We start from the raw sequence: 27,630 nt of genomic DNA on the forward strand, positions 1-27,630 counted from the left end.
ATTAAAATATTTTTAAAAACACAAGTTACATATTTACACTTTCATAAAAATCCAAAAAAATACGTACATGGACTCGGAAGGAGGATATACTTTGCAACCTTTCGGGGGTAATATTGCAATTCTTGACCCAAATGGCTACATGAATAGCTCGCTTCGAACTCTCAAAAGATAACAAGAGGAAAATCGGACGTACAGAAACCATTCGACGGTTTAAGAGCCGCCGTCGTCGGCGAATCCAACGGCCTAAATTGCTGTTTCCCATTCCCTTCTCTCTCCCGAACATCCAAATCAGCAGAAGAAACGGAAGGGAACTTCTCTGTAAATGAATTGATTGTTCCTGGTGTTATCTGAATTGGAATTTCCCCCCAATTTCGTCTCCGTCCCAAAATGTCTGTCACCATGGATTCCACGATAATCCACCGGAGAATTCCAATGTTCAGACACAGCAGCCGCATCCCATCACGGAATTACGCCTTCTGTTGCGGCCGGTGCAATGCTTTCTACGTCGACCTTCGCGCTCCAATTTACAGCACGCCCCCGTTGCGGGTGTGGCGGCCTAATTTCGTTCGAGGGTATTTTTCGCGGAATCGCCCCTTGGATTGGAGATTCACCGTTTTCGCCAACAGTCCTTGCGAGCAGGATACCGATTCGGCGGACAAAGCACAAGCGAGCGGGCCGGAGAGGTCGCGGGATTCGGGTTCTGGCAGGCGGGAAAAACAGGGGAAGAACAATTGGTGGAACAACAAAGGTAATAATAGATGGCGGTGGAAGCCGATGATACAAGTGCAGGAGATGGGCGTTTTGCTTGTGCAGTTAGGGATTGTGATGGTCGCCATGAGATTGCTCCGGCCCGGGATTTCGCTGCCGAAGGCCCCGACGCCATCGGTGACCGTTCCTTACAGCGAGTTTCTGAGCAGGGTTAATAGCAATCAAGTGGACCAGGCGGAGGTTGATGGGGTGCATATAATGTTTAAGCTGAAGAGTGAAGCTGGGAGGATGGATAGCGATGGTGGGGAGGTGAATAATGAGTTGCAGGACTCAGAGTCTTTGCTGAGGAGTGTAACCCCCACAAAGAGGATTGTTTTCGCGACTACTAGGCCGGTAGATATCAAGACACCCTACGATAAGATGTTAGAAAATGGTGTGGAGTTTGGATCTCCGGATAAAAGGTCTGGAGGATTCCTGAGTTCTGCAATGGTGAGTTGTTGCATTTGGTGATTTTAGAGCTCCTTTTGTTTTTCTCATTTCTGCTGCTTTTTTTCTATGGCACACGAAAAAGAAGGATGATTTCTGAATAATCTAGACATTCAGGCTACCTTGCTTTCAGAAATGTTGTTATCAGGTGTCCTTTAAAACTGTGAATATGTCACTGCATAGTGGAAACAATTTGATACTATTATTAACTAAAATTCAGCAGTTAGAAGTGAATTTCCTAAGAGTTAATCAATGTAATCAGGCAGATGTAGTGTTTTAGATCTTCAGCAGATAATAGCAGTTAGTTACAAAAGTTATACTCCCTCCGTCGTGAAAAAAATAAGTTCATTTGGTTTGGGTACGGATTTTAATATGGTGTGTATTTTTTGTCTTTTATAGTATGAAAAGTAGAAAAGACCGGTTAAAAAGGGTAAAAAATAGTTGAATTTATTTGCTAAAAATGAAATGGGCCTATTTTTTTTTTTTTTTTGGTGACAAACAAAAGAAGGAAAGTGAGCCTATTTTATGACAGAGGGAATATTAATTACAAATGATGATTATGATTTTGGCGGGGAAAACGGGAAAAACATTACGAAAAAGCCATTTCCTTGTAAAGGTAGATTATATCTATGATATCTGTGGTGTTCATGGAGTAGTCTCCGAAACAGTTTCTTACTGTGATAGTGACCATCAGTGGCTGCTGTCTGTTATTATGTTCTAGTTTGGCCTAATATCGTGGCTGTGTAAAGCTGCTTCTTGAAAAACTTAGCATCTGTTCTTTTGTGTTTCCAAACCCCACTTTTTATTATTTTATTTTTTATTTTTTCTTCGAAAACATTCCATCAAATATCTATTTTTTAATACAAAGTATCACAAAAAAAAATTATTTTTATCTGAAAAATATCAAAATGGAAAATACAAAAAAAAATTTAAAACACAAAAGAACACAATATTATTATATACCAAAATTTGCAAAGCCCATATGGTATAATCTGCCTCTTCAATCTTGGATTTATGTCTTGTACATATCAGGTTAGCTTGAATGGTGGTATATGTTGTTTGTTGGAGATTGCTTCGTCCCCCTTTTGCTTATCCCATAATTAATTCATCAAGTTGATGTCATCAATGTTCTGAAGTATAATCCTAAGATATGTCACTTATTCAGTTATTATTCACTAAATCAAATTCATCAATGTTGTGAAATATAATGGATATTGTTTGCAAGGTTAGCATGCCATCTTCTCCTCATCCTCTTCTTGCTAACTATTTCAAAACTTGACATGAGAATGTCAGGAGGGATGTCATGTTCGAGTTGATTTATGGTAGATCTTTTGTCTAACTTAAATGTATCCTCTTAGCATTCAACAATTAAAAAAAAAAAAAAAAAGCCAAAAAAAAAAAATAACATGTACTGTTTATATTTAGATGTAGCCGTGCAGATCTAGACGTCCGACAAGAAGATCTTAGTCTAATTGTTTCTGTTGCACAGATATCCATATTTTACATTGCTGTGCTGGCAGGTCTTCTTCATAGATTCCCTTTAAGCTTCGCTCAGGTAGTAACCTTTTTGCAGTGTATACTTGTTTCTTAAAATTAAATAGACTGTATGAACAAAGTTTGAGTCCAGCCTTCCAATATGTAGCACGCTGCAGGGCAACTTAAAAACCGTAAATATGGGATTTCTGGGGGAATGAAAACTTGTGAGCAAGGGGAAGCGGTTATGTTTGCTGATGTTGCTGGTGTTGATGAGGCCAAGGAGGAGCTAGAAGAAATTGTGGTAAGATTATTGAGTCGCATTTACTAAGTTAAAGATCAAATCTATTTTCACCTAGTGATTTTGTTTGCATGTTTCCTATTAACTCATTTCTACTTTTCACTGGCCAGGAATTTCTTAGGAATCCAGACAGGTATATAAGACTTGGGGCACGGCCTCCCAGAGGTGTTCTTCTGGTGAGTTGTTTCTATCAACAAATCATATTCATTTATTGCTGGTGTATCTGCAGGATCCACTGTTTTAAAATCTGTTTATCTTTGCGGTTGTTGTTGTGTTTTTATTTATTTATTTTTCTGATAATTATTTTCTCCATAGAGAGATTCTGATCCCATGTCGTATAGGTTGGTCTCCCAGGAACCGGTAAGACACTTTTAGCAAAAGCGGTTGCTGGGGAAGCTGATGTTCCTTTCCTTAGTTGTTCAGCAAGTGAGTTCGTTGAACTATATGTTGGTATGGGCGCATCTCGCGTCAGAGACCTTTTTGCTCGAGCAAAGAAGGAGTCTCCAGCCATAATATTCATAGATGAGGTTGTTTTTCGCCCTTCCCAGTGCGGTTTGGTTGTGAAATCATAAATTATGATAAATCATAATTGTTATCTTCTAATTAAAAATTCAAATTTTAGATAGATGCAGTAGCCAAGAGCCGTGATGGCAAATTCCGTATTGTGAGTAATGATGAGCGGGAGCAAACCTTAAATCAGCTTCTGACTGTATGCTTCTTCAAGCTAAATTCTCTGTTTAGACTTGACTTTCTGCCGTGGTGAGAGGCTTAGTAGCAGTTATGTTGCAGGAAATGGATGGATTTGACAGCAACTCAGCTGTGATTGTCCTTGGAGCAACTAACAGAGCAGATGTTTTGGATCCTGCCCTCCGGCGACCTGGGAGATTTGATCGAGTGGTTATGGTAACAAGACCATCTAGATTATGTTAATGATAAATGAACTGAATTTAATCAATTGTCTAAAAAAATGCAATCCTTATTTCTATTAGGTGGAAGCACCTGATCGGACTGGAAGAGAAGCTATACTAGAAGTTCATGTCTCTAAGAAAGATCTTCCCCTTGGCAAGGATGTAGACCTGGGAGATATTGCATCAATGACCACTGGTTTTACTGGGTATTTATTGACTTTCTGAATTTTACATGTAATTAACCATAAAAGACATTGAATATTTTAACCCCGATTTTCAATCTTATAGGGCAGATCTAGCAAATTTGGTTAATGAAGCTGCATTGTTGGCTGGAAGGAATAATAAAGTTATGGTGGAGAAAATTGATTTTATTCATGCAGTGGAGCGGTCAATTGCGGTAACAAATTCTTTCATCTACCTTGTCCTTGTGATGTTTCTGTTATGTGAATTACAAAATTTTTAATCACTTGTGTGGGAGTTTGGGAATTTGAAATATAGCTATATTAAGGGATTCATTAGTTGTCGACATCACATGAAAATATCTTTATAAGCTGCTGCCAGAGTACAGCATCTCATAAAATATGAAATTACTAGCATGGTTGATAAGTTTAAAAGTTATGACAAAATTGTTCTTTTGGTGTAAACTTATGTAATTTATGGATCATTGTGTTCTTAGGTCAAAATAGTTGGAGTGAGGTTAACATTTAACATTTTGGATAACATGTTATTCAACATGTTTTGGTTCTGCACAAACTGTTGGTCCTTGATTGGTTGAAACTAGTTCCCCCACTTTTTTTTTTTTTTGTGTTATATATTTAATCATTTCAATTATCCCAATACCTTCTGGTCCCACTTGAGATTTGGAAATTTGTTGTTGAATATACCTAAACTTACGGTCATCAAATATATATTAGTGCCAAACCAATCTTAAGTCATCAAGTTCAAGTAGTAGCTGACAACCATATAGGAGCTGCTCCACATCTGAGGCTTGGCCGCCGTCACAATCCTTGAGCCTTCTCATTCTCATTCTACATTCTGAACTTGGTCCTTTTTCAATAAGGATCCGAATGTGCTTGAAGAAACTGTTAGGAACAAATTTACCAAGCCTGAGGCTTTGTCGTCTTGCACTCCGGATCTTATTCTCCAAAAGAAAAGATGAGCTCTAAGCCTAATACATGGCTTTTTCAAATATACCAACACTAATCATACTCGAAGTAATATATCAAATCTAATCATAATCAAAGAAGAAAATCAAAACTATCCTAATAATAGGAAAATACCAAAATTAATCCTGGGAGGAATCAATCCAGGGGTTAAACCGCTGTTATGCATCACATTGAATACTTTCAACTTTCTGTAGCCTTGCATCCAACCAAAACTAGTTAAATGAAGTCTTTGCATCCATAAATTTAATGTTTTTCAAAGGACTTTCATTGCCCTGTCTTGCTGTTTGGTTTCCTCTGTTTATAATGAGAAGGTGTTGTGATACAGGGAATCGAAAAGAAGACAACCAAGTTGCAAGGCAGTGAGAAAGCTGTTGTTGCACGACATGAAGCTGGTCATGCAGTTGTGGGAACTGCTGTTGCTCTGCTTCTTTCTGGACAGCCACGTGTTGAGGTAATAGCAGCAAGAGTTTTGGGAGACAATTAAAGATGATCATTCATCTTATAATCGTCTATGATTTTCCTTTCATCAGAAACTGAGCATATTGCCAAGATCCGGAGGTGCACTGGGATTTACTTACATACCTCCAACTAATGAAGATAGGTATTTGCTCTTCATCGATGAGTTGCGTGGGCGCCTTGTTACCCTTCTTGGCGGACGTGCAGCAGAAGAGTTTATTTACTCTGGACGTGTATCAACAGGTGCACTTGATGATATACGAAGAGCAACTGATATGGCATACAAGGCAGTGGCTGAATATGGTCTTAATGAAACCATTGGCCCTGTCTCATTAGGAACTCTTTCGAGTGGTGGCATGGATGAGTCAGGGGGAACTTCCCTTTTGGGCAGGGAACAGGTATCATGAAGCTTTCCTCTTCCGACTCTTGATTTTGAAGTCCCAATTTTAATTTTATTTTGACATTACATGGCATGCATAGTGACTGTTAAGTTTCATCTGACAGGGGCATCTTGTTGACCTCGTTCACAGAGAGGTTAAAATGTTGCTGCAATCTGCACTAGACGTAGCACTCTCTGTTGTTCGTGCAAATCCTGTTGTCTTGGAGGGTCTTGGGGCCTACTTGGAAGGTAATTCAAAATATAGCTTCGTTTTGTACCTTTCTTCATTGAGAACTATTCGATCAAATTTCATAACACAGGCTATTTCAAATAATTTTTTTGTTGATTCTCTTGTGGCCTGGTCCAGCAGTATGATCTCTAATGCAGAGACACAGTGGGGTCCATCCTTTTCAATTCTTTTTCCGACAACTAATATCATTTTTTCATGGATTATTTAGCTGCAAGTATGAGAAAATAGCTTGAAAAGTGCCCAATAGACTGACTACATGTATTGTGTGGAGTGTGATGGCTGTGACATTATTGAGTTGAGGGATCAAAGTAGAGTATAATATGCTCATAAACTAATTTACTCATATCCATTTGAAATGCTTATTGAATAGAAATTGCACGCTTTATTGCTTACGGAACTGTTGTTTGTTCTGACATTATGATGTTGTATGTTTGTAGTGAAGGAGAAAGTAGAAGGCGATGAACTTGAAGAATGGTTGAAATTGGTGGTTGCTCCATCAGAGCTTACCTTGTTCATCCAAGGAAAGCAAGAATCTTCTTGGCAATGACAACAAGTATCATTCATTTGGCTTCCCGTTCTTTTCGATGCAATCATGCTTGCTTGCTTGCTATTATTCTTGAGCGGAAGGAAGATTAGAACAAAAACACCACTACTTGTGGGTTGGGTGGGTACACGGATGGAAGTCGTAGCCATTGATTGCTTGCTTGCATTTGTGTACAGTCAGTCAGTCAGTAGTCAGTCTACTATAGCATTATTAATTTACTAGTGTGAAGCACATTACTTGTCTAATACCAAACCCAAGGTTCGCCGTATTGTTTTTACTCGGAGGGAAGGGAGATCCTTGTATTTATTCCATGTTTATAGATAGATTGATATGTGTGTATGTATTCATTCTTCAACATTAATGTAATTGTAAAGTAGAATTACTTGGAAATGAGCATTGGAATTGGCTCAACACAGAAAGATATCCATAGGACGAGGATGTTTTGTGCAAATTTTATATTGACAGAAGAGAATTTCAGATAATAAATAAAATATGGAATATTTTATGTATTTTTACTAAAAATACAAAAGGATGTTATATAATTTAAGCAATAATGAATGACAGTGATTTGCTCTACGGATTAAAATTTAATGGTATATAATATATTAGAAATTATTAAATTATGCAAATTTTTTATTTATAAATATCTCAGCCATAATGTCATGTCAATTTCTATATAATATATATATTTAACAAAAAATTATAAATATAAAAAATTATAATAATTATAATTTAATAAAATATATACAATATATATGTCATTTTATAATACTAATAAATAAAACTATAGGAATATATATATACGTAAATATAATATAAATTTATAATCAAATTATACAAATTAATACAAATTTATATTACTCCCTCCGTACCATTTTTTATTTTCGTCCTCCTCCAAAAACAAAAATAAGGTTATCATTTCCTTAGTAATTGTACTACCTATTTAACATAATAAATATTTTTTCAACTTATAATATATTACACAAATTGCTTTTATATTATACTATACTAATTAGGGTATTTTTTTTTATTTTGTTTACTGTAATCCAGTATAATACTCTTCTAAAGAGGCGAAGGAAATATTATATTTGTTATCATCAAATCAATACACATCAAAATTTCCTAAACTCAATCCAAACTTAAACAAAAAAAAAAAAAAACACATAAATATATACCCAATCAAAATTCAAATAAAAATCAATCTCTAAGTCAAATTTTCCCATAGTCCCAAAGAAACACACCCATAGAAACCTGAAATGTTTAGCAAATTCGAAAATTTATATGATATTATTTTTGTTATTTGGCCAATATATATTTTTTAAAAAATGAATAAATAGTTGAAACACGGGCGGGGATAGAGGAGGAGATAACGTATTTCTGTGTTCCTTTCATCTCGGACCATCAATGGCGGCCGCTCCTGCACCTTCGTCACTCTCCTTCTCCTCCTCAATCTCAATCTCTCTCTCCACACGAACTCCTCCCACAAACCTCCTTTTCCCCAACCATCGCCACCGCCGGACCGCCTTCCAATTCCAATTCTCCTCTTCAACCATCCGCTCCGAACTCACCACACTCCCCGTCCTCACCTTCGAAGGAGCGCAAGCCGGCTCCGCCACGCTCAACCTCAAGTCTGCCCCGCCGGAGACCGCACGTGCCGTCGTCCATCGAGGTCTCACAACCGACCTCACCAATCGCCGCCGCGGCACGGCCTCGACCCTCACCCGCGCCGAGGTTCGCGGCGGCGGCGTGAAGCCTTACCCTCAGAAGAAAACAGGGCGTGCACGGAGAGGCTCGCAGCGAACCCCCCTCCGCCCCGGCGGCGGCGTCATCTTCGGCCCTAAGCCGAAGGACTGGTCCGTGAAAATCAACAAGAAGGAGAAGAAGCTCGCCATTTCCACCGCCATCTCCAGCGCAGTCGAGAGCACTGTTGTTGTTGAGGACTTCGAGGATAAATTCGAGAAGCCTAAAACGAAGGAGTTCATCGCACTGATGAAGAGGTTAGGGCTGGATCCGAAGAAGAAATCCCTGTTTCTGATGACCCAAGTTCCCGATAATGTGAAGCTGTCGAGCAGAAACATCGGCACTCTGAAAATGCTGACACCGAGGACTTTGAATCTATTCGACATTTTGGATTCGGAGAATTTGGTTTTAACTAAAGGTGCCGTAGATATGTTGAATGAGAGGTATGGGGCTGATGCTGTTGAGGAAGATGACATTGCTGCTGCTGCAGAGGATGAATTTGAAGAAGAAGAAGAAGAAGAAGAAGAAGGTATACATTTGCTAACAAAATAGTTTTCCAATAACTTTAGAGTGATTGAGATCATATATATGATGGTTCATTTAGCTTTTTGTCTATATTTTCAATCATTTCTGGTTATGGTAATTGCATTGTGAAGATTATATCAATGTTGTGCAATTTTGAAGTTTGAAGAGTTAAAATAATCTTTGAAATTTATCATAATGTTTGATAATTTGGTATGTTTAGGATTTGATTGCGTGCCTTAAGTTTAGTATTGTGATTTAACTATTCCTGTATACTGACTGGTTTTGATAAGGTCGAAATATGGTCGTCGAATTTGTCCAGGTATACATTTGTTGTCTAACAAAAGGCTTTTCAATTTGGCTAAGAGAAACTAGCTGTGTTAAAAGGAACATGAACTACTGTGAGGGTTTTAGATTCATATTTCATACTAACAAAATGCTATGTTTGGTGGGATTGTGCTCCATGTCTTAATTGAGTGAACTCAAAAAAAAAAAAGAAAAAGAATGCTGCGTTATTTAGATAAAAATTTTGAAAATTTTGGGGGTTTTGAACAATTTTTTAATAGTAAAAAGTTGGATATTTTGCGAGAAGAAAAAAGTATTGATGCGATATTGTAGAGAAGTGATTGCTTATGAATAATATGAAAAGTTTCAGAAGTGTTTATTGAACTGCAAGAGAATATTTATCATCTTATGGTGTCGATGATTAAAAGCAACATATTATGAGGGATTGTCCCATGTTTTAGTCTTTTTCAAAATTGTGGAAGGGCTCATGAACTCTACCATTTCTATCCTCTCTCCATGGATGGATAGTTTCTAGCTAGACATTCCTTTCATGCACTTTTAGTGTAGGCCCCTACTGGATTCACTTCATATTTACTTCCAACTTTCTTCTAATTATTTCATCAGGAACGTCAGTTTGAAGCAGAAAATTTGGACATAACAGAGTGATGGCTACTGCTTGTTCCCTAAATTGTCGTAAACTACCCCAGCACAACGAACTGCTGAATGGCTTGGATGGGCAAAATCAGCACCAAGTTCTGGGTTAACTGTGGTAAACTATCCCAAGCGAGCCATTGTATTAATCTTGTATTTTTTTTATTTTTTTTTCTTTTTCCCTTTCTTGTTTCGCAATCTTTAAAACAATTGAGTTGGTAGCAGGGCAGGGCGAATGATGTACCACACTAATTTTCAGGTATTCAAATGGACCTTTTTGTATGCGTTCTTGTGGAGCATAGTTGCACTCGGTGCAATGTCATCTTAGTTAGTTCTACATATAGTATGTATCCTGAAATCTGCGCTCTAGAAAAAACAAAAGTAAGATTCATAGGAAATCATATTTGTTATAAATTCACATTCTTGCTTGATCAGCGCAAGGCAGTATTGGCACGGGGCGCCGCCTCTTTATCTTATAGAATTACTGTAAAGAACGAGTAGAGTTTTTGTCGAAAAAGCTCATAAAACTGTTGATGTTATTCTGTATGAAATGCGAAAGTTGTTGTGTTCATAAGTTCAGACATGAAAAATAGCTTCTTCTCCAGGAAAAGAAGTTCACGATCGATTAATTCGTAGTTTCAAGAATCATAGACTTCTGATAGATTGACAGTGTGAAACGACAATGCCCGCTTCTATACCGAAAGCACAAACCTTAGAAAATCCATGTTTTTCAGATCATCCCTACTTCAGCTCCACTTGTAATAGAATATTAGATTGTAGTTTATACTTCTTGAACATTGAACTTTTCAGGTAGCCTATTCCTCGTTGACTTAACATTTCATCTTCATTCACCACTTTAAAAACTCCCCAAGTTGATAACTAAGTCTCATTTTGCAACTGTATTTTATACTTCTGAACAAGTCATTGCCTACATAACCTGAAAGTAACAAAGAATCTCTTCAGCATCAAGTATTACAGCTAAATTTCAGCTAACTTAGACGACTACGAGGCCTGCCGATGAAAACTTCGAGCCTTCTGCCAGTAAAAACTGTAAGCCCTATTATCATCCGCCGTGGTAGTATCCGGAGACTGAATACCAATTCCAAGTCCAACAAAGAGACTCGGAAATTCAAGAATCCGGCCTTAAGCTTTGTCGTAGATGCTGCCAGAAGGGTGGGATCGGTTATTTCTTTGATCTTTTGTTGGCCCAAGAAGGCTGGAATTGCAACTGGTAAGGTCAAATTCAACGTGCTTTCGCCTCAGCCACAGTTCCTGTAAGCTATGAGATTTTGTGTGCTGAAAATCTTATCTTCTATCCCGAGTAGAGCTGTAAACGAAAGGAGCCGAACAGAACTGAGCTTGTCATGTTTGTGCTCGGCTTTTTAAGGATTCGAGTTTGGCTCGTATTTGTTCTTTAAGAGTTACGTGCTGAAATTTTTGTTTGAGTTCGGCTCCGTTTAACAATTTTTTTGTTCATGTTCGACTCGACTCGGCTCGTTAAGAGAAATTTTATTTTATTTATTTATTTTTTTTAAAAAAAATTAAATTTAGTTAATAATAATTATATTTTTTTATTAATAAATTTAAATAAAAATAGAATGAAATATAATATTTATAAAGATATATATATCTTATTAAATATAAAATTATTAATTTAATTTTTAATAAATACTATTGAACATTCGCGAACAAGCTCGAGCTCGTTCGTGAACACGACGAGCCCAAATGTATGTTCGTGTTCGGCTCGTTTAGCTAAATGAACGAGCTCTTAGCGAGCTCAAACGAACCGAACCGAGCCGAGCTCGCGAACAGTTTGTTTGTTTGTTTTACAGCCTTCATCCCTTTTAAGTTTTTTTCGTAGCTTTGGGACTTTATTGGCTTTCAAGGATGTCGCCGTGGATGACATATGTTGTGTCGAAGGGATATCTATCTAATCCGATCGATTGCTTTTTCAATGATACATAGTTTAACAATATCTAGGCGCACTGATGATGCATCTGCAATTTCTGAAGTTGACACACCTCAGGTTGAAAGTTGCTTAACATTCGAAGAAATCCGCGAGGGGACTGGGAATTTCTCTTCAGAGAATATAATCGGCGAAGGTGGATTTGGATATGTGTACCGAGGAATACTAAAGAATGGTGCCGTTGTAGCGATAAAGCGCGCAAAGAAGGTAGCTCTTTACAAACACTCCAGTTTTTGTTTTCTGTTGGTGAAATTTTCACAAACTAGGTTGGCAGGAAAGTTATGATCATTGCTCGTTGGAAGAGTTCAAGAACGAAGTCGCGGCATTATCAAAGATAGAGCATCTGAGCCTAGTGAGATTTTTTGGGTACGTCGAGCATCAAGACGAGCAGCTTATAGTAGTTGAATACGTGAGCAACGGGACCCTTCGAGACCATTTAGATGGTATGTCGCCGATGAACCATTTTATAACGATTTTTTTTTTTTTTTTCATGTAAGTTGATCGATCCATGCATTTCTTCTGTAGGGGCAAACGGTTTTGGACTCGATATAGGCCAACGTTTGGACATTGCAATCGATGTTGCTCATGCCATTACCTATCTTCACACTTATACAGGTAAGAACGTACAAGATTATCGTATTGTTTACGACCCTTACGACTTTTTACTATCCATTGATTTGGAAAGTTTGCATCATATTCTCTTGCCATTTAAAACGGTAAGAAACTCTCTTGTATTTTAGAAAACAAGGCATAAAATTCCCTCGTGTTTATAAAACATTATATTGAGCTTCATGCGGGTTTTAAATCTGAGATAATGATGCAAACTTTTCAAATCACATATCAGTTATAACAATTTTGTCTACTTCTTGGAAATTAAGTTTGGAAAGTACCTTTTGTTATCTCACAGATCCTCCGATCATCCATAGGGACATCAAGGCGACAAACATACTCATCACTGACAAGCTTCGCGCCAAAGTGGCAGATTTCGGGTTTGCGCGGTTGTCCCTAGAAGATCCTGCGGCAACTCACATTTCGACGCAGATTAAAGGAACTGCAGGCTACTTGGATCCCGAATACCTCAGGACTTACCGACTAACCGAAAAGAGCGATGTGTACTCTTTCGGCGTGCTCCTTGTCGAGATGGTATCAGGAAGGCATCCCATTGAATCGAAGAAAAGTCTAAAAGAAAGAGTTACCGCAAAATGGGTGAGTATTCCAAATACATTACCATAGACATAATGAATTCACACATCTACACTTACTGTGTCTTTTCCATTGTTGCTCAAGAAATTTGTAGCATTATGGTCATGTGTTTCCAGGCACTAAGGATGCTAAAACAAGGAGAATTCGTGGTGGTAATGGATTCGAAATTACCTAGAAGTTTAGCCTCGATTCAGGCAGTGGAAAAGATGTTGAAGCTTGCCTCCTCCTGTCTTGTTGCATCCAGATTGTCGAGGCCGTCCATGAAAACATGTGCCCAAGTCCTGTGGGAAATTCGGAAAGATTACAGAGAGCGTACGCTCCAGTGACATTATCCGCGCTCGGGATTGAAGATGGCAAGAAATAAATAAGCTGTGCCATTACTCCCTCCCTGTTCCTGCTTAAGCAAATACCATTTCTCTATCTCTATATCTCTGAATCAATCAATGTTGTGTTTCTATGACAAAGTGGTTTCACCTTAAACAAACATCAAATTAGTGTTGAGGAACTAATCAGATATGCCATGTCATGAATAGATCATATTACTGCAATGCCAGAATTTTATTTACTAGATGATATGATATATATGGGAAGTGCATGGCGCAGTTCCGATTCAAACAACAGGCTGAAACACCATCTATTCTCAAGCAGAGTTCTGATTCACCAATAGATTAAAGTAACAGCAAAACAAATAATTCCAAATTTGCTTCCATACATTTAGTTGAAATCAGCCACTCCTGCTGGGCTTTCCACTCTCAACATCGACCTACGCATTCAATCAAAAAATTCAATACAAGAAAGTTAAATGAAGGTGACGAGAAAATTAAAGGAAGCAAAGAAAAAAATAAAGAAGACAAAGGAAGGTGACAAGAAGATTAAAGGAAGCAAATAAAAAAATAAAGAAGACGAAAGCAGGAAAGAAAAAATGCATTAAAAATTACAAGGGAAAACTTTGGCCTATGCGTGTGTCTTCATAAGCTACTAAACACACACACACATATATATATATATATATATACTACTTCTACTTAAGTCTAATCTAAGTAGGATTCTATCTTATCCAAATCTTATAATTATCCAAAGATTATTTCACTCCATATATTATTTCGTCTGGACTCGCCAACTTCGATTTGGGTCTTCGCTTGATTGATTAATTGGGTTATCTTCTTTTCCATTAAACGCATAATTTCTTAAGACCAAATAATATATATTTTTTGGGATAACAATAAGTAAGATTATGAATGAACAAATCCGGTAGTGCTTCCTCTTCTCCCATAACTTGCTCCAAATCCAATTCAAAATTATGAACCAGTCAGTAAGACACACCTTACCTTGTCAGCAGCAGCATTGGCTGGAATCCAATCATTTGTGGCAGGGTTGCCTTTGGAAGGGGGATGGCTTTCAGCAGCAACATCTGGGGCAAGGTTGAACCCATTTCCTCCTGTAGAGTTGTCCACTTTTATGAACCCTGTTCCAGTCTGAGGCACCAGTAGAAGTTAAAAACATGCATAAATACCCAATCCTCAATTTAATTCATTTCTACTTAGCATCTATCTCGCAGTAACCATAGCTAGCTTAAAAGTTAAAACCGTACAGCATCACGATATGGTAATCCCCTGTTTAATGGCAGAATGAGTCAGTCAATCATCCTATTTATTTCTATATCATTCATAAATTTAAATTCATCCTCAGCTCAGCTCAGCTCACTATTAATTTTGTCCATATAAACTAACAATTTAATCGAAATTAATGATTCTACTATATTCTATGTTGTAGACAGCAATGTATCAAAGCATCCAGCAGCAAAGTATCAACTAGAAATCAATCAATCGTATTGATGACCGTACCGTGTGATGCTGCTTATCAACACCGTTGAGATCTTGGTAGTATTCAGTCTCCGTAAATTCTTCAGGAACTTGGCTCGCACCATACACCAGCTTCTGCACAAATTTCGATTTCCAATCTTAGGTTTTTAATAATTTATCAGAATGCGCAAATCTCTCGTACTACATTGCCTCCGAGGAAAAAGAAAGAAAAAAAAAAGCGTTCCCATTCCAAAATTCCAGTACTAAACCCAATTAACCTAACCTGATTGTCGTCCTTCTCAAGGCGCTGGAACTGAATGTGTTCAGGAATAGCGGCGGAATCGTGGGCGGAGAGCGCATCGGTGTAGGCGGAAGAGTATTCGCTCCGCTGAGGCTTGGTATGTCGTTTAGGCGCGGCCTCGTCGAAGTAGTGGCGGGCGGCGGCCTCCAGCTTTGCGGATTCTTCGGCGTCGAGGTGGACGTCGCTCCGATTGGGCCTCGTCTGCTCCATTGATGATGAATTTCTTTCTCCCTCCTTGCGATAAAAGTATTGCCATTGTTTGTAGGAGATCAGCAGATATTTGTAATGGATAATGATTGATTGATATGTTGTGGTGGAGGAGGAGGAAGATGATGAGGATGTCGACTCGCCTTGTCGGCCAATCAAGATATTTTGGGGCCACGTGACAAATGCGTCTCACTTAATTTAATCGTATAATTACGATAAATAAATTATAAAATTTATTACTCTCTCCGTCTCACTCGTCACATTCACATTTTCATTTCAGTTTGTTCACTTAGTTTATCACTATTTTTTTAAAAAAAAAAAATTATATATTTATATTATTTTAAAAAATTTAATCTATAATTTTTTTATTTTAATTATACTAATCAATTATCTTTATCTTAATTTTAATTTATAATTATTTTTATTATAAAATAATTATTTTCTTTAATATATTTTTAATTATTTACTAATTATATCCCTCATAAATTTTTGTGTCTACGGTAAATATTTGAAAGGAAGGGAGTATAATTCATCAGAGTAATTAATCAGTGAGTTGATAATAACAAATACTATTTTATTATATTTTTATATTGTTGATATATTAAAATAAAAATTATTATATAATTTTAGAAATTTTAAAAAATATAAATAGTTTAAAAACTATATTCTTTTGTTTCAATTCAAAATAATTTTTATCATTTTTTTTATCACACCAAAGTATAATATTTTTGTTATAAATTATTCAAGAAAAAGAATTTGAAGAGTTTGCTGGCTAACAATATTCAACTAGGAAAAAAAAAAGAAGCCGTTTTAAGGCAAATTTTTAATAAGAATAATATTAGTTGTTAAATACTTTTTTAAGCATAATTGAGCTTTTCAAGAATAAGTGAAAAAAATTATGAAGATAGTAGTGGAATTCTTTTCGAAATAATTGAAATGACTGCAGAATTTGATGTAAGATGTAATATCATATTTAGAGATGAATAAAGTTATCGAAAAAATCGGTATACTGACTTATCGTACCGAAAAATACCGAATTTATCAAAAATTTTGGTATACCGAAAATTTCGGTACAGTATCGATATCAATTTTAGAAATTTTTGGTACTTCGGTATTTATACCGTACCGAAAATTTTTATTAAATAATTTTAAATATATTTAATAGTTTAAAAATTTTAATTTTTAATTTTATATTATTAACAAAAACGAATTTCCAATTTTAATTCTCAAATTCAATCATCCCGTTCTCGCACAGACCTTCTTCTCCACCTTCGCTCGCCTACTCGCCCTATCACCCATTGTCATCAGATTTTTCACCCGCACTACAATTTTAGTCTTGCATCTTATTCTCCCGACACTCGTAGGTCTCTCTTACAAAAACGTTTTTCTCCTTCCTTAACGTCCTTCACCACTGAGGCAAACAAAACTACAAGTTTAAATAATTCCTTCCAATACCAAGGTTTGAGCGTAATTTTCTTTTCAATCTCACTTTTTTGTTGATTTTTGTGTTTTCTATTTTTTGTTTCTTTTATTTTAAATTTTATTCATATTTTTCTGTATATTTTTTTTTCAAAACCTGTTGCTAATTTTTTTATGTGTTGCAGTAATTTAATTTGTTTTGATTAATGATGAGAATTAATGGATATAACTTTATATATATATATATTTTATTTTCAAAACATGTTGCTATTTTTTTTAGGTGTTGTAGTAATTTTTTTTTTTTCGTTAATGATGAAAATTAATGGATATAACTTTATATATATATATATATGGGCTAGGGTGAGTATATGTTGAAGTAAGTTTAGAATAAGAAATTCTTGGTCTTCATTGATGAAATTTGTAATTCCAATTTCAAAATGTTATGAGTTATGTTGTGATCTTGGATACAATATGTACTTATATATTATAGGTAGACTAGATGCAGTAGTTTACCTTAAAGTATTTCTATGCTGTCAAAATTCAAAATTTTCATATGAATGAAAATATATAATTGCAGTATGTTGTAACTTATGAGTATTTTGCTAGTTTCAGTTTTTATTAGTTGCAATACTTGTTAATTTTTTTTTAATTATTATTTTTTCTTTTAGAACGGAGTCTGAATCTTCAGGTTCATTGCCCACTCTAACTAGTGAGATACCTGATGAGTATTCCAGTCGTAAACGAGGAAGAGAAGATTTAACAAAGCCTCCTGTAGCTCATAAACAAAGAAGTCAATATTGGTTGCATTGTGAAAAAGGAGTTCGAACATCAAGTGATGGAAGCAAGCAATCAATCGCGACGTGCAATTATTGCAAAGCTGAGATTCCTATAACTCATGGAAGTACAAGTGGACTGAAAAATTATTTGGTAAAAAGGTTTAAATTAAGTCCGCTGTAGGAAGGAGCTGAAAAGGAAGAAAAACAATATGTTTTAACGAATGAGTCTCTAGGAACGAGACAAGGAAGTTAATTGATTTCACATTCTTTTAATAAAAAAGTGTGCATTATACGTTTTTCTGTTTCTTATTGCAAATAGCATTTTTTTTTTAATTATGAAATTTTTATTGTAAATAGTAACCTCTTTTTTATTATTGCAAAATAAGTGTGTTTTGAAGCTCGTTGAGTATGTGATTAGCGATGAAGTGTCATTTTGAGCGGTTGAAGGGAAGGGGTTTATGAAATTTGTGCATGAATTACAACCAAGATTTAGACTCCCTAATCGATGAAAGACTGCAGGTATGGTTTACGATTTATTCTTAGAGGAGAAAGCTAAGATGAAACTTGCAATCAATGGTCAAAGAGTGAGCATAACTACTGACACTTGGACATCTATTCAGAATATAAATTATATGGTAGTCACAACTCATTTTATAGATAGAGAATGAAATTTGCACAAGAGAATAATTAGTTTTACAAAAATTACTTGTCATTCTGGAGAAGAAATTGGTAGAATGGTTGAAGTTTGCTTGAGAGAGTGGGGGATAGAAAAAGTTTTTTCAGTTGTAGTTGACAATGCATCTTCTAATGACACCGCCATTGATTATTTGAAAAGGAGAATGAAAATGAAAAATATGTTGATGTTTGAAGGAAAATATTTACATTTGAGGTATTCATGTCATATTGTTAACTTAATTGTTAAGGATGGTTTGAAAGAACTTGATGCATCAATTAAGTCCATTAGGAATGCAGTTAATTTTATTCATTCTTCACCTTCAAGATTGAATAAATTTAGAGAGTTTGCAGGTTTAGCTAAGTTTGCTAGTACATCAACAGTGCCTATGGATGTGAAAACCAGATGGAATACTACTTATAAAATGCTTGATGTTGCATTGAAGTATTGGAGGGTGTTTGAGAGGATGACTGAAGAATGAGTGCCTTTTATGAACTATTTTTCTAAAAAGAGTGAATAAGGTAAAGAAATGGTAAGGCCACCGAATGAGGAGGATTGAGAGAATGCGAAAGCATTTATACACTTTCTGAAGAAGTTCTACGATGCTACTTTAGAACTAAGTGCATAAAAAACTCTCACTTCTCAATTGATCTATCAATCATTGATTGCACTCCAGATTGAAATTGAAAAAAGGTACAATGATCTTTCCGATCCGACCCTTAGAAAGGTTGCAGGTGCAATGAAACTGAAATTTGATAAGTATTGGGGGAGTTGGGATAACATGAATCCTTTGATTTTCATTGCCAATGTTTTGGACCCAAGAAACAAGCTTCAGGTGATCAAATCGAGCATCAAAATTTTGAGAGGATCTTCTGAAAAAATCCAAGAAGTGATTGATACAGTTAAAAAAAAATTGGTGATTTTATGGACATAGTATAAGGGAATGAATGAAACATCGAGTGTGGGAGGACAAAATATGAAGATAGAGTGTAGTAGTGGAGATGGTTTTAGCGGCGGTGGCGGTGGTCTTTGTGATGAATTGTTTGAATGTGTGAATGCACAAAATGAAGAAGATCATCTTGAAGAGATCTCGAATGAAGTTGATAAATATCTAACAAATGATATTAAGAAATTGTCTAATTCATCTTTCAATCTTTTGGAGTGGTGGAAGGGAAGTGAAACTAAGTATCCTGTTCTTTCAATGGTTGCAAAAGATATTTTTGCAATTCCAAGTTCAACGGTGGCTAGCGAGTCTGCTTTTAGTTTGGGAAAACGAGTTGTGGATCCTTTTAGAAGTAATTTAAATTCTAAAATTGTAGAATCATTGGTGTGCACTAGTGATTGGTTGAAAGCTGATGAGATGAACTTTTTTAAGGATCCAACCGATGATAATCTAGAATTTTACAAAGAAATTGAAGAAATTGAAATGGGTAATGAATTTAATTATTATTATTATTATTTATTATTTTTTAAGTAGTTTTAATTTTATATTATTTATATTTGTAAAATATATTAATAAATTTTATATCTTTTTTACAGGTACAAAAGATATTCAAGATCAGATCCCAACTACAAAAAAATTGTCTCTCTAATAAATGTTTAAGTTTTGTAATTTTTATGTATTAAATTTATTGAAATGTTTTATAAATGTGGTAGTGAGAAAATTTTGCATTGTTGATAGGTGTGGCCGTGTGGGCAGTGACCATGATAGTAAAGAAGTAGTTTAGATCAATTGAAACAACCGGAGCCGGAATTGTAGTATGGATTATGGAATGGAGTGGGTGCTAATTTTTTTTAAAGACGGAATGTGTGTTGGTAAATGTTGCTATGTGACATAAACTAATTATGTTTTAAGAGGATGTGTGCTTACCGTTGATATTATTTTGCTACTTTATTGATTATATTTGAATGCTTCTTAATTGTGTTTTAAGGTGTAGCGTTGTGTGCAGCCGTTTTTAAGGCAATATAGATATATTGTTTGTTGTTTGTTATAAATCTATTTTGCTTTTAGATAATGTTTGTTGTTGGCTTGCTGCTACTAAATTGTGTATGGTATTTTGATAGTTATCCTTGTTTGATTGTTAATTGTGTTTTAAAATATAGTTTCGTTGTATCACCTAATTGTTTTTCTGTTGTATGTCTACTAATTCTATTTTTTTTAAAGATTTTGTGCTACTGTATTTACAAGAAAATTTCGGTATAAACAGTATATACCGGTATAGTACCAAAATTTCAAAATTTTGGTACGGTATCGGTATGTTTTTTAACATACCGATCAGTTTGGTACGGTATACGGTATGATTCAATAAATTTGGTATGGTAAGGTATACCATCCCTAATCATATTAGACTTCAAAATAATGAAATTTATTAGCATTATGTTGGTCACAAAATTCAAAATGAATTCATTTCTTTATTAGCTCGTAATGTTAAAAATTATGTTATAAAAATTAATAGAAAATCAAAATATTTTTTTATAATTCTTTATTGTACTCCGGATATTAGCCATCACAAACAAATGAAATTAATCATGCGATGTATAAACGTGTCAAATAATAATATTTTTGAGCCACGAAAAATTTAAAAATTAGGGTTTCGGCCTATGGGCTGTGAAAATAAGTGTCGGATGTCCAGTTGAATTGATGCGGGTTTGGTGGGCCGACGGGCTGTGTGGTTCTTTTGCTGGGCCATTGGGTGACAAAGTCGGGAGCTGAAGACTATTCGGCTAGTGTGTCCGAAAACCAGTGAGCGGAACTTGCACATTGAATTGGCTGATTAGGGTGGTTGAAGATTTGGGTGTAACCGTTAGGAGGTTACTCTATGATTCGGTAACCGAATCAAACCATTCGAAACAGGTGTAGGCGAACTAGTAAATAGACATATGCAGAGAAGAAAAAAAAAAAACCTCTTTCAAGAATAGAATTCCTTGACGCTGTTCTTCATTATTTTTTTTTTCTCTTTCGTTGCTTAACTTTACTATTATCTTGTCTAGTATTTAGAGATTTGTAATCTTAGGCACAACTCATCATGTTCGAAATCTATTTTCAAATTTTACTTTATTTTTGTTGAATTTTCTAACATTAACAAATTGGCGACTACAGTGGGAGGTAAGGCAAAATTGCTGACCATACGGCTGATGATAGTTTCATACGTCTCCGATCCGGTCGGATTATCGACAGAAGCCAAATGATTGGTTCCCAACCACAAAGCTCCAGCACTTGCGCTGGAATTACGACGATGACGCCTCCTATACTCTAAACTACCGGGGGGACGGCGTAAATACCCACTGAATGGGTGACGTATGTTCAACAGCTGAACAATCAGCAAACGGCCATGATGCAAGCAATGTTGCATGATCAGCAAAACCTAATGCAGAACATGTTGGATTAAACATTCTCAAGGGTCACATTCCAGTCTATTCATGCGCCGTTAGGAATGTCCCCTTCACGGCTTCAAGCAAAAATTTTTAGACCATCCTATATTGAGAGTACAGTTCCGACCATTTTAAGTGGGTTGGATAGAGGGAAGTCCCCCCTCACATACCCTAACAATGTCCCTTTGGGGACAAGGCCCGAGTCTTCTCCACCAGGCTACCAGCGGGAAGAATGGCCAGGGGGTCAGACGCACTACCCCATTCCCATCCCCGACCAACCACTTTATGGATCTTGAAAAAGTAGCCCGAGTTTTAAGGATGCACTTTGGCATGAACCCTCAAATGTCAAATCGACCAGCATATCAAAGGTCATTTCCAGAAAGAATTGTTAACGAGCACCCTCTTCCAAGGAATTATCGACCTCCCGGTTTTCATGTCTTTTCGATAAAAGATGGTTTTTCTACTATACAGCACATGGGTCGCTTCACAACACAACTCGGCGAAATCGGTAATAATCCGTACCACAAGTTACAGTTGTTCGGTCTCTCATTGACAAGGATAGTGTTTTCCTGGTTTGCCAATTTATCACCAGGGCAAATCCAAACCTGGGATGGTTTGGAAGCAACCTTTCATGCAAGATTTTTTAATCCGATCACAACAGTCTCTTTAACCGATCTGCTAGAAACAAGGTAGATGGGCGAAGAAAGCGTATCTCAATTCATAGAGCGTATTTGGGTAATGAAAGAAAAGTGCCTGACCATCATTGATGAATGAGAAATGACCAATTTTGTGGTCCATAACATGCATACTACGTTAAGAGAATCGTTGACCGTCTACGATATTTGGGATTTGGCACAACTTGTATCCAAAGCAGGTAGATTGGAAGCTTTGTTTAAAGAAAAGGATCAATTTTCTAAAATTTTCAACAGATGGCTAGTGTAGGCACGCAAGTGTACGACCCCGACTTGGCTGACATGAGAGAAGTAGAAGAGATGATAGCCGAAATTATCAGAGAAAAACCATACGTCTGCTTCTTGGAGCAGAACTAACTAAGGACCAACTAGCATTTGATACGTCCAAATCCGATGACATTTTCGACGTCTTATTGACTGATGGGCAAATCCGGATCCCGAAAGGGCAGTGGCTGGCCACCAAGGAAGAGATCAAGGGGCGACCTTATTGGAAATGGCACAATTTTTTTCGTCTATAACACAAACCAGTGCACTCATTTTCGGAAGGAGATACAAGAGCAATTCAATGAAGAAGATTCAAGTATGTTACTCTGAGGATAGAATAACAACCTTTTCCAATAGTGACAATGGCTACGGTTGGGATGGTTAAACAGAAATGCACTGAAGAATTAACGAGAATCTCGACCCAAGTAGCCAAAAAATAGGATCATTTAGATGGGACGTTTGAAGTCAAAGTTAAAGACGGAACGGTGGTGCGGCACAACGTCATGCGAAAGCCTTAGATGCCGAAAAGTGATAAGTGGATCCAGAATCAGAAGTCATTGTCCATCAACATTGACCCCAGGTTCCTAGGTATGAACCGTACTCAAATTAGGAATGCCAAGAGAAGGTATGCAGTGTTGTAGGGAACATTGGGCTGAAGAGTCTGAAAAAGTGTTAGGATACTTAGACGGACTGAAGAGTCTGAAAATCGGGGGTCTTTGGTGGGAAAGACACAATATTTTTTAGATGCCATTTCTGTCACTTGATTAATATAGATCCGGAGTTGGGAGGTATCCCTGAATCTGAGGGGACAACATTTGGGGCTTTCTCACTGAATGAAATTCAGAACTTGCTGCGGTTGCGCAAAGTTTTGGCTGGTCAAGGGACTCTTGCTAATTTTGAAAGGAAACAGCGCCTTGATACCCATATGTTTACAGTGAGGATGTTGAATACCCGTTCAATAGAAGAAGAGCCAATGTAGGCTCACTTTTCCGACGACCAGGTGCTTGAAGAAGGGTAGGCATCTTTAAATCTATATGAATTCCCCGAAACTCGCCAATTTATCTTTTCTCCAATACCTGAAAAAGTAACGCCACATCTGAAGCCGCTCTGTGTTGATGCCTATATTTGTGGGAAACCATTGAGTAAGGTTTTTATCGATAATAGTGCAACTTTTAACATCATGCCTCTGAAAATGTTGCATAAATTGGAGAGAATAGTGGCCGATCTTACACAGGTTAATATTGAGATGACAAGTTTCACGGGGCAACTGAACAAACCAAGAGGAATGATGGTCGCCCCCATAAGAGGTAGGGCCAAAAACGATTTCTACAGTTTTCTTTATGGTCGAAGCAGATACGACATACTCCGTTCTATTGGGGAGAGATTGGATACATGCCTCCCATTATGTGTCATCCTCACTTCACTAGTAGTTAATGTTTTGGGAAAGAACCCGACTCCTTACCATAAAGGCTAGCAGAAACCCCTTATCTTCTTCGGATGCTATTGACGAAGCTGGTTTTTATTCAGGCAATTTCCCCCTATTTCCTAAACCGCTCCAAAAAATGAATACCCATGGAAGAGTTGTAGATTTACCACTCAAGGGTATATGTTCTTATGAAGAGAACAAATGTGCAGGTCCTAATGGCTAAATAAAAGCCAAAAAATTTCAATGTATTTTGTGTTTGATGGATTTCTGGAATACTCTAGAGTGTGAAGGTATTTAAATTTTTTACTTTAAACAATTAATGTTTAAGTTAAAGAATTCTGCGACAGAGTTCGATTTTCAGAACCAAGATGGCCAATACAAGTGGCTCGATCTTTTAGAGAAAATAGAGCCATCGTTCTTAGTTCAGGATCCATTGGCGGATTTCAATTTTAGGACGGAAGAGGTCCCACGGATAATTCATGTTAGTGATCTTTTGTCACCACCAAAACAGGAGGCTCTGGTAAGTTTGAGTAAGAAACACATTAATTGCCTAGCTTGAGATTATTCGGAAATGCCTGGTTTAGATTGGAGCTTGGTTGAGCACTAGCTTCCTATCAAGGCGGGTTTTAGGCCTTTCAAACAGTTCCCTCGTAGGGTCTCGCCAGAATTGATGCCTCAAATTAAGGAAGATATCGAGAAGCTCTTGAAAGTTGGCTTCATTCAACTATGCAGGTATGCTGAATGGTTGGCTAACATAGTTTCGGTGACCAAGAAGAATGGAAAGATAAGAATCTGTATTGACTTTAGAGATTTGAATTTAGCCACCCTCAAAGATGAATATGCCATGCCGATAGCCTATATATTAGTAGATTCAGCCGCAGGTCACCAGATGTTAAGTTTAATGTACGGATACGTGGGCTATAATCAGATTTTATTAGCCGAAAAAGACGTTTACAAGACAGCTTTTAGGTGCCCCGGAGCTCTGGGATTTGCGAATGGACGGTCATGCCATTCGGCTTGAAGAATACAAGTGCTACTTATTAAAGAGCTATGAAGGCGATTTTTCATGATTTAAATTGGAAAATCCATGGAGGTTGATATTGATGATGTCATTGTTAAGTCTTCCGACTTCAAGACACATGTGTCCGATCTTGAGAAGACATTCGTCTGAGTGGAGAAGTATAACCTCAAGATGAATCCTACAAAATGTGCAGCTGGGAAATTTTTGGGCTTCCTTGTTCACAAAAAGGGGATTGAAGTGGATACTAATAAGGACAAAGCCATACTGGATATCCGGTCACCTAAAACAGTGAAAGAGGTTCAGAGCATGCTTGGGAAGATGAACTATTTGAGAAGGTTCATAGTGAATGCAGTGGGTAAGGTGAAACCAATCACTAGGCTCTTAAAAGCCAAGACAACTCAAACCATTATTTGGAGGGAGAAGTAACAAAAGGTCCTTGACGCTATTAAATAAGACCTTACCAAACCACCGGTCTTGGTTCTACCCCGATACGGCCGACCACTCAAATTGTATTTGGCAAATACATTCGACGTGGTGAATTGTCTATTAGCTCAGGAATGGGATGATGATGAGGAGAGAGTAATTTTCTAAGTAAAACATTAGTTGGGCCAGAGCTGAATTACACCATGCTTGAAAAGATATGTTATGCATTGGTATACACATGTACGAAATTGGAACACTACCTCTTACCAAGGGAAACAGGGGTAATCCCTAAGTTTGATATTGTGAAGTTAATTCTACAAAGACTCAATATGCAAGGAAGGTTGAAGAACTGAGCAATCAAATTGGCCCATTTTGCTTTGACCTATAAGCCTATCAAGGGGCAAACTGTGACCAACTTCTTGGCAGAATTTTCTGAAAGAGACCAAGAGAGTTCCAATAAGGGGGCCTACATAGGGGTCCGACCTTAGGTGATGTTCTTTGATGGTTCTAACACTCGAGAGCGTTCCGGGGCTGGGGTGGTGTTGAAAGGTCCTGATCTGTAGCGGGTCAAACTTTGATTGCAATCGAAGGCTATGCCGCACAATTCTGCGGAGTATGAAGCTTTGATTCTTGAGTTGGAAGCTCTTATGAGAAAAGGAATCCAATTGGTAATTATAAAACAGGGTTCTTAACTTGTAATTAATTAGGTGTTGGGTTTATATGCTTGCAACCCAGCCCACTTGAGAAGGTATAGGGATGTGGTGAATACATTACTGTAAAAAATTGTTGATGTTACAATCAAACACATCTCTATGATAGAAAACCGCTGGGCAGATGATTTGGCACAAAACGGACACAAGACAAAGGGACAAATTGGCCAGGCAATAGTGGAGCATCGCAAGCATGAGGTAGGTACTGTGGACTAGAGAAATGAGATTAGGGATTATTTGAAGAGCCCAAATTCCTCAGTTTTTGTTAGTGTCCGATAAAAGCTCTGCGTTTCCGGTTAATTGATGATTCACTATACAAAAAAAAGACACTTGATGATGTTCTTCTTCGGTGCTTAGGGGTCGAAGATTTAGTTGCCGTCATGCAGAATGTCCACAGTAAGATCTGCAGAGTCCATCGAGTGGGATTGAACTTGAGGTGGGCCATCCATCGATTGAGATATTTTTGGCCTAAGATGTTTGAGGATTGCATAGAGTTTGCTAAAGGGTGTGAAGAATGCCAAATGCATGGTCCGTTAAAGCATTTACCGAATGTGGAATTACAGATGATGATCAAGCCGTGGCCGTTCAAAGCATAGGCCATGGATATCATTAAGAAAATTTACCCATCATCGTCCAAACAACATTTTTTCATTCTGGTAGTAACAAATTATTTTTACTAACTGGGTGGAAGCCATTCCATTGAAAAATGCAACTCAGCAGGAGGTGATAGATTTAAGATTTTGTTCGGGAGCATATTATTTTTTGCTATGGAATCCCACACATTATTATTACAGATCAAGGGCTTTGTTTACTAGTGAAAGATTTGTGGACTTTTTGGCAGAGTTTAATATTAAATTGCATCATTTTTCACCATATTACCCACAGATGAATGGACAAGCTGAGGCGGCAAAGAAGATTGTTTTCAATATTATCAAAAAGATGATCAACGATAACCCAAGAAAGTGGCATGTGCTTTTTCCACAAGCCTTGTGGTCACATCAGAACAGCCGGGATTCGACTACGCATTTTTCACCTTATCAACTTACTTTCGGGCAAGATACAATCTTGCCAACCGAAATAAGGATACCGATTGCCCAAACAGCCTTGACAGAGGTCGATAAAAGAGATGAAACAAATCAAAGAATATTTTAGCAGTTGGAACAGTTGGATGTATCACGGATGGAGGCCATTGATCGTATATATTTGTGGACCCAAATGAGATATTACAACAAGAAGTTTAGAATGAGGAAATTTAAAGAAAGTGACATGATTTGGAAGACCATTCTGCCGATCTAGAAGAAAGTTGATCAACTTGGGAAATGATCTTCAAACTGGGAGGGACCTTACATAATTCATAAAGAGATAGGTAAAGGAGTTTTCGTCATTATTGATTAAGAAGAAAAATCAGTACATGATTGTATTAATGCTAAATACTTGAAAAGATATTATCCTGCCTTTTTGAGTTGCAGGACCGATTGAATAATCACGTTATTTCGAACCCAGTAT

General features: G+C 36.9%; 4 protein-coding genes across 5 annotated transcripts; 3 read left to right on the plus strand and 1 right to left on the minus strand.

Annotated features, from left to right (window-relative positions):
* Positions 1–121: 121 nt before the first annotated feature.
* Positions 122–7,061, plus strand: LOC127244207 (ATP-dependent zinc metalloprotease FTSH 9, chloroplastic-like). Its single transcript, XM_051264640.1, has 13 exons — positions 122–1,197; positions 2,684–2,749; positions 2,837–2,971; positions 3,079–3,144; positions 3,310–3,495; positions 3,591–3,677; positions 3,758–3,871; positions 3,958–4,082; positions 4,165–4,273; positions 5,368–5,493; positions 5,573–5,896; positions 6,003–6,126; positions 6,565–7,061. The coding sequence occupies exons 1-13, from the start codon at positions 388–390 to the stop codon at positions 6,672–6,674; spliced, it is 2,382 nt and encodes a 793-aa protein (XP_051120597.1). The 5' UTR covers positions 122–387; the 3' UTR covers positions 6,675–7,061.
* A 942-nt stretch (positions 7,062–8,003) lies between these two features.
* LOC127244102 (50S ribosomal protein L4, chloroplastic) lies at positions 8,004–10,151 on the plus strand. The gene is made up of 2 exons (XM_051264432.1): positions 8,004–8,940; positions 9,843–10,151. The coding sequence occupies exons 1-2, from the start codon at positions 8,076–8,078 to the stop codon at positions 9,854–9,856; spliced, it is 879 nt and encodes a 292-aa protein (XP_051120389.1). The 5' UTR covers positions 8,004–8,075; the 3' UTR covers positions 9,857–10,151.
* A 735-nt stretch (positions 10,152–10,886) lies between these two features.
* LOC127244461 (calmodulin-binding receptor-like cytoplasmic kinase 1) lies at positions 10,887–13,390 on the plus strand. Its single transcript, XM_051265018.1, has 6 exons — positions 10,887–11,100; positions 11,882–12,042; positions 12,110–12,278; positions 12,361–12,450; positions 12,743–13,041; positions 13,155–13,390. Exons 1-6 carry the CDS (start codon positions 10,887–10,889, stop codon positions 13,362–13,364), a joined length of 1,143 nt encoding a protein of 380 aa, XP_051120975.1. The 3' UTR covers positions 13,365–13,390.
* A 187-nt stretch (positions 13,391–13,577) lies between these two features.
* LOC127244103 (uncharacterized) lies at positions 13,578–15,406 on the minus strand. Of its 2 annotated transcripts, none has more exons than XM_051264433.1 (4): positions 15,124–15,406; positions 14,883–14,975; positions 14,362–14,513; positions 13,578–13,801 (listed from the first exon to the last, which is right to left on the minus strand). In XM_051264433.1, exons 1-4 carry the CDS (start codon positions 15,349–15,351, stop codon positions 13,753–13,755), a joined length of 522 nt encoding a protein of 173 aa, XP_051120390.1. In that variant the 5' UTR covers positions 15,352–15,406; the 3' UTR covers positions 13,578–13,752. The 2 variants fall into 2 exon arrangements, with proteins under 2 accessions (XP_051120390.1, XP_051120391.1); XM_051264434.1 differs by having other exon boundaries at positions 14,367–14,513; positions 15,124–15,403.
* Between the last annotated feature and the right edge of the window lie 12,224 nt (positions 15,407–27,630).

Source organism: Andrographis paniculata, unplaced genomic scaffold (assembly GCF_009805555.1).
Source record: "Andrographis paniculata isolate CXL003 unplaced genomic scaffold, ASM980555v1 Contig9END, whole genome shotgun sequence".
NCBI lineage: Eukaryota > Viridiplantae > Streptophyta > Magnoliopsida > Lamiales > Acanthaceae > Andrographis > Andrographis paniculata.